This window comes from Trichomycterus rosablanca, chromosome 19 (genome assembly GCF_030014385.1).
Source record: "Trichomycterus rosablanca isolate fTriRos1 chromosome 19, fTriRos1.hap1, whole genome shotgun sequence".
Taxonomy (NCBI): Eukaryota; Metazoa; Chordata; class Actinopteri; order Siluriformes; family Trichomycteridae; genus Trichomycterus; species Trichomycterus rosablanca.
In genome coordinates this window covers 9,451,889-9,459,696 of record NC_086006.1, presented here as the reverse complement: position 1 = coordinate 9,459,696, position 7,808 = coordinate 9,451,889, and the positions used below count along the sequence as shown (strand labels likewise).

The window sequence follows — 7,808 nt, the reverse complement described above, 5'->3', positions numbered from 1 at the left end:
CCCATCATTCACCTTGATTTACATCATTGAAATCATTGTAGCATCTGGCGGTCATGACAAGCGAGCCAGGGGGAGCTGTAGTTTACACTATAAATGAGCTGCATTTGGGAATAAAGGTCATGAGGCTGGGATAACACTATTAATGTAGGGAATAAAAGATGATGTAAGTTCAAAGCATTCACATATATCACCTCTAAGAAAGCCCAGACTACAAGCAATATCTCATTTTACTTCAAGATAAAGTGTAAGTTGTTTGCATTTACCCCCTTGAGAGCAGGTTTGCTTATGTCCTAATAAATTTCATCACACTGTAAAATGTGATTGTACAACCCCAAATCAAATGCATGGAAAATGCAAATAAAAAAAAAACTTGATTGCAGACAGGATGAGCTTGAGATATTTCATGTTTTATCTGCTCAACTTCATTTCATTTATTAACAAACATTTCAGGCCTGCAACACATTCCTTTTTACCACACTTAAAAAAAGGCGGCATATGTTGCTTCCATCACATAAGTGTAAATGACCTTTGCCAAGGGCACTGACACAGCCCCATACCATGACAGACCCTGGCTTTTGGACTTGTTGCTGATAACAGTCTGGATGGTCCTTTTCATCTTTGGTCCGAAGCACACGGTGTCCATTTTTTTCAAAAAATAAAAATAAAAAAACCTGGAATGCTGATTCATCTGACCACAATACACGTTTCCACTGTGTAATGGTCCATCCTAGATGGAAGTGAAACCCACACAGAAAAGCAGACACTTATAGCTGCAAATTAGGAATGCCAACTTCATATTAATGCCCATGTTTTTGGAACTACATGTCCAATGACTAACAGACAGATGTCCCCATAGTGCAGGAATTTAAGAAAGTAAGTGTGCATGCTCACAGATCTATTTATTTGAATGTTTTAATTAGGAGCTTAATAAATGCAATTAAGAAATGTCCAATGCATGGATACAGTTCATTAGGCTCAGCCAAATAGGACACCCACACAGTTCTAAGCACAACAGCAATACATGAAGGTCTGAATAATCGAATTAAATAAAGTGATATGTTTCTCATTTCATGCGCTTGTGTTCATTAAATGTATGTTGTAGATAAAATGTTGGGGTGTGTATGCCACAAAAATAGATGGATAAATGAATACAGGGTAAAGTTTGGAAGTGGAATATTGGAATTTGGAAATCTAACTTACAGGAGCACCTGAATTGTTTAATCCAGGTAAACAACATGTTGCTAAGCCACAAACAAAGATGCCTTGTGTTCCATGCCACAAACCTGAAATGCCTGCAGCCTGAAATGGAGAAAATGGGTAGAACAGGGAAAGAGCAGCTAGTTGACACAATATGACACAATTTCGGCCGTCTGCGACTACTCAATTCTGTTTCACACTATATGTCAGAATGTTTACAGATAGAAAAGCATCCACTGTTCTGTTGTTCTGTGTTAAAACCCTTTAGCTGAAACCTCATTGGTTGAATATACTTTCATATATTCATTTCAAATGTACACTTGGGTGACACATTGGCTCAGTGGGTAGCATTGTCGCCTCACAGCAAGAAGGTCCTGGGTTCAATTCCCAGGTAGAGCAGTCTGGGTCCTTTGTGTGTCTGTGTGGGTTTCCTCCAGGAGCTCCAGTTTCCTCCCACAGTCCAAAGACATTCAAGTGAGGTGATCTGGAGATACAAAATTGTCCTAGGTGTGTGTTTGCAGGGTACAGCTAGAAGGCCTGTGCCAGAGGATCTAAGAGAGTGGTAAGGGTGTATTAGGGACAAGGCCATGGAAGCTGCCCTTGATACTGGAGGCTGTTGGAAACCAGTAAATCTGGTGGAGGATGGGAGTGATGTGGGCAGACCACTTGGTAGATCTGAGGACTCTTAACAGAGGACCAGTAGGAAGGGATTTGCAATAGTCCATGCATTTTAGTGATCGACTTAATGCGATGGGTCAAAAATAATGCTAACTTTGACAGGATAAACAGGTACACTGTTCACATTAAAAGAAAGACCAAAAGAGTTGAAGACCAGCGCCTTGGGCCCAACTAGAAAAGCGTTTACGGTCAGATGTCCACATACTTTTGGCCATATTGTGTTCATGTCTTACCAGATGTCTGGAACATTGTGAGGCATCTATCAAGTTTATAATCTCTTAGCACTAACATTCGTAATTATAAAGCAGATCATAAGAAAACTGTAGTGAGTAACTAAAAAGTAGTTCATTAATGTGACAGAGTGACTGAAATTAGTCACTGAGATATGCTGAGTCATGTCTGGTCTAGTCGAGCGTCAACATACTTCATTACATAGCCAGATTAGAGCTCAATCAGGATAGAGTGTGTGTGTGTTGGGGGGGGGGGTGTACATTCTTTAGTATTTGCATGATTCCTTTCATGAACAGCTGCATCTTCATGCCACACTTATGCCACAGCATCTCAATTTTGAACTTTGGCTGGATTTGATGTTTACTAGTCTGCTGTTGGTATTTCAATCATGATGATGTCATGATGATTGCACTATCCAATTTTTAGTGTATTTAACTTATATTTATAGTCAAGTTATCCTCAAAGCCAACCAAGGAGGATGGAGGTCTCTGTTGAGCCTGGTTCCACTTAAAGTTTCTTCCTGACACTATTTTCTTTGCTGCTGTTGCTCTTGACTTGCTCAACAGGGGTTTATTTTTAGTCCTGGAATCTGTAAAGTTGATTTGAGACGATGTCCATTATAAAAGTGCTATAAAAATACACTGATACAACATTTAAAATACATGTAAATACATAAAAGCTTTTGCTCCAATCTAGTTGAATCCAATTACTCGATTGCATTACGCTTCCTCTCTACTGATGTTGATCTCCGCCCAGGTTGAGGAGAGCCGAGACTAACACACGCCCCCTCCGACACTTGTGCATCTTTTCACCTGCACGAGGCGAGTCCATATGGGGATCAGCTTTGTGTATGGAGAGACACACCTTGTTCAACGCATTATCCCTTGTCTCTATGCAGGTGCCATCAATCAGCCAGCAGAGGTCATAATTGCATCAGTTATGAGGTCCCATCCGGCTCCCGCCCTTGAACAACAGCCAATCAGACGAGTTGTCTGACGAAATGTCAGCTCTGATGTGCTAGCGTGTTTTACCGCTGTGCCACCTGAGTGCCCCTATAAATACATAAATACTTAAAATGAAAACTAGGAGAATGCGGTGGCTCGGTGGGTAGCACTTTCATGTCATAGCAAGGCGGTCCTGGATTTGATTCCCAGCTAGAGTGGTCCACATGGGTTTCCTTTGGGAAATCTGGTTTCCTCCCACAGTCCAAAGACATGCAGTCATGTTAATTGGAGATGGTAAAATTGCCATAGGTGTGTGTTTGTGTTTGCCCTGTGATGGACTGGGTGTTTTTCCTACCTTTTGCCAGGTGAATTTGACCCACCATGACCTTGAATAGGATAATGTGGTGGTAAAACTGACAATGAATGAATGAATGGCAACTACATTAAGTTTATTAATGTCTATATTTGTAATCATCTATCTATCTATCTATCTATCTATCTATCTATCTATCTATCTATCTATCTATCTATCTATCTATCTATCTATCTATCTATCTATCTATCTATCTATCTATCTATCATCTATCCATCCATCCATCCATCCATCCATCCATCCATCCATCTAGTATTTGCCACAATCAGAGGTACATATGGAAAGGTGTTCAGTCGGAGAAGTGTAGACTCTAGGGCAACTGAGAGTGAAGAAAAAGAAAAAAAAGAAAGAAATGGAATGTAATTCTACATGTGTGAAGCCAGGTGTTCATAATTTGTCTGATGTGTGAACTTGGATGCCACCTGTTCTGGCACATTTTGAAAAGGCATAATTCAAAATCCGATTCAGTTAATTAATTTTATATAATAATAATTTGAAGAGCGCTTCAGAGTTAATTCCAATTAAGGGATAGTTAAAAATGATACAAAAACTGATAAGAGTCTTATTTATTTATTTATTAGGATTTTAACATCATGTTTTACACTTTGGTTACATTCATGACAGAAACACAATAACGGACAATTTTATATCTCCAGTTCACCTCGCTTGCATGTCTTTGGACTGTGGGAGGGAACCCACACAGACACGGGGAGAACATGCAATTTCCGCATAGAAAGGACCCAGACAGCCTCACCTGGGGATCGAATGCAGGACCTTCTTGCTGTGAGGCGACAGTGCTACCCACTGAGCCACCGTGCCAAACTCACTCACTCACTTTCTTAAACAATTATCCAATTAATGTCGCTTGGGGTGCTGGAGCCTATCCCAGCTTTTCAATGGGCGCAAGGAACACAGTAACAACCTGGATCGGTCGCCAGTCCATCGCGCGCACACACACACACATAAATTCACCTATAGGGCAATTCAGTGTCTCCAATTAACCTGACTGCATGTTGTTGGACTGTGGGAGGGAACCGCAGCTCCCGGAGGAAACCCATGCAGACATGGGGAGAACATGCAAACTCCATACAGAAAGGACCCGAACAGCCCCACCTGGGGATCCAACCCAAGACTTGCTTGCTGTGAGGCAACAGTGCTACCAACTGACTCACCGTGCTGGAGCCCATCCCAGCTTTTCAATGGGCGCAAGGCACACAGTAACGAGGCACACAGTAACACCCTGGATGGGGCACCAGTCCATTGCAAAGCAGACACACACACACACATATACACACCCATTCACCTATAGGGCAATTCAGTGCCTCCAGTTAACCTGAATGCATGTTTTTGGACTGTGGGAGGAAACCGGAGCTCTCTGACGAAATCCACGCAGACACAGGGAGAACATGCAAACTCCACACAGAAACTCACTCACTCTCTCACTTTCTTAACCACTTATCCAAATAGGGTCGCTTTGGGGTGCTGGAGCCTATCCCAGCTTTTCAATGGGCGCAAGGCACACAGTAACACCCTGGACGGGGTGCCAGTCCATCGCAGGGCAGACACACATACACACACGTACATCCATTCACCTGTAGGGCAATTCAGTGTCTCCAGTTAACCTGACTGCATGTTTTTGGACTGTGGGAGGAAACCCACGCAGACACGGGAAGAACATGCAAACTCCACACAGAAAGGACCCGGACAGCCCCACCTGGGGATCGAACCCAGGACCTTCTTGCTGTAAGGCAACAGTGCTACCCACTGAGCCACCGTGCCGAACTTATGGGAGTAATAATGATTTTGCATTACACAATTGGGGGAAGAGGTGGTCACGTCCCTCTCAATACTCAAATATGCTAAAAATACCCCCCACACACACCACCAATATACTGATGTCCACCTACTAGCTTCGTTTAATGTTAGGATCCCATTAGTTTCCATTAGTTGTTGAAATGGCACGAATGTTATAGAATGGCACCCCCCACTCCCCCCTGTAGATTTGTTCCCCTCAATGTTCAATTTATTAGTATACATACAGTTACAGTCCGAAATATTCAAACTCCATCATCTTAAAACGTATTATGGTGATGAGTATAGAACATGAAGACTTAATAAACAGGAAGATAATATTTATTAACATGAGTTCACTTAATTTGAGCATAAATATAAAACATCCAGTTCTTTTGACAAACGTCTACGTTCACTATTTTTTTCCTTGGTGGAACATCCTTTTTCCTTAATAACCTCCAATAAGTGCTAAGTGCTAACAAGCTCCTGACACCTCTCTTGTGGAATTAAGGTTTAATGGCTTTCGTGCTGCAACAGCTTTCTTTAAATCTCACCAAAGATTTTCTATCTTGTGACTGAGAAAGGCACTCCAGGATATACCAGGACTGATTCCTTAACCAAGCTTAATTTAGAAGTGTGCTCTGGCTCATTATCTTACTGGGAAGTCCAATTATCAACAAGGAAGGTTCAATTTCATTACAGAGGGAGGAAGCTTTGGTATTTCTGTGAATCCATGAGACCAGTCACACAGTGAAAACATCCACTAGACTCCACTAGACCCCTGAAGGTGTGCTGTGGTATCTGGCACCAGGATGTCAGCAGCAGATCCTTTAACTCCTGTAAGTTGTGAGGTGGGGCCTCCATGGATCGGACTTGTTTGTCCAGCACATCCCACAGATGCTCGATTGGATTGAGATCTGGGGAATCTGGAGGCCAAGTCAACACCTCAAACTTGTTGTTGTGCTCCTCAAACCATTCCTGAACAGATATCAGGAAATACCGTTTCCATGAAAGTGTGTACATGGTCTGCAACAATGCTTAGGTAGGTGGTACGTGTCAAAGTAACATCTACATGGATGGCAGGACCCAAGGTTTCACAGCAGAACATTGCCCAAAGCATCACACTGCCTCCGCCGGCTTGCCTTCTTCCCATAGTGCATCCTGGTGCCATGTGTTCCCCAGGTAAGCGACGCACACGCACCCGGCCATCCACGTGATGTAAAAGTAAACGTGGTTCATCAGACCAGGCCACCTTCTTCCATTGCTCCGTGGTCCAGTTTCAATGCTCACGTGCCCATTTTTGGTGCTTTCAGTGGTGGACAGGGGTCAGCATGGGCACCCTGACTGGTCTGCGGCTATGCAGCCCCATACGCAACAAACTGTGATGCACTGTGTATTCTGACACCTTTCTATCAGAACCAGCATTAACGTCTTCAGCAATTTGAGCTACAGTAGCTCGTCTGTTGGCTTGAACCACACGAGCCAGCCTTCGCTCCCCAGGTGCATCAATGAGGCCTGGCCGCCCATGACCCTGTCGCTGGTTTACTACTGTTCCTTTCTTGGACCACTTTTGATGGATACTGACCACTGCAGACCGGGAATGACCCACAAGAGCTGCAGTTTTGGAGATGCTCTGACCCAGTCGTTTAGTCATCACAATTTGGCTCAAATCCTTACGCTTTTCATTTTTCCTGCTTCTAACACATCAACTTTGAGGATAAAATGTTCACTTGCTGCCTAATATATCCCACCCACTAACAGGTGCTGTGATGAAGAGATAATCAGTGTTATTCGCTGTCGGTGTATAAGGCCTCCATGGTCACCCTGTTGCACTGTGACACCTTGAAGCATATCTACCCAGCCTTTTTCAAAGCCACGAGCCACCCAGACATCACCCTAAGCATCTTTGTGGCTGGTTACTTTCAGGCTGTGACACAGGGGTTGCTTTCGGCGTACTGGCGTGACATTAAGATCCCTCACATCCAAGCCAACTCTGTGGAAAATTGAACTGATTTCTAGATGGCTGAAGCAGAGCGAAATGAGAGCTGAGATTGCTGGATTACTGAAGGTTATAAAAAATGCAGGTATATGAATGACCTGTTGGATGTGGCGTCCATGGAGGTAAGTACAGGAGAAATGGTAAAACTGGTGGTATCTCGCCACCTTGGACGGAAGGGTTTGGGAACCCAGTTATTTCTGCAAGAAGCAAGGCTTTTCACGCCTGATCACAGGGACCCCCTCTGCTCAAACAGCAGCCATTAGAATGTTCCAAAAAACTGGGCTTTGTTCAGACATCCTGCCACAATTGCACTCTAAATGTTAAATACCGGCTCTTCAGAATTGCCAAAATTACTATACTTTGAATGGAGAAATTTCTTTAAACTTTAACTGAACTTTTCAGACTTACTGCCTAGAAAAGTTAAAGTATGTGGTCAAAACTATGTAGACACCTTTTCTAATTACTTTAAAAACTTTGTAATAGCCACACCCATTGTTAACAGTTATTAAAAAAACGATTATATTGTGGTGATCTGTCTTACCTGACATGCTCCACAGAGGTAAACAAAGCAACATGTTGCTTCCCAGGGTGCATT

General features: G+C 43.0%; 1 protein-coding gene across 1 annotated transcript; it reads left to right on the top strand.

The window, feature by feature from the left end:
• Nucleotides 1–7,029: 7,029 nt before the first annotated feature.
• Nucleotides 7,030–7,577, top strand: LOC134333871 (uncharacterized). Its single transcript, XM_063016040.1, is given in 3 exon segments — nucleotides 7,030–7,166; nucleotides 7,390–7,492; nucleotides 7,494–7,577. Coding segments are annotated over 3 exon segments (324 nt in total).
• Nucleotides 7,578–7,808: the final 231 nt, after the last annotated feature.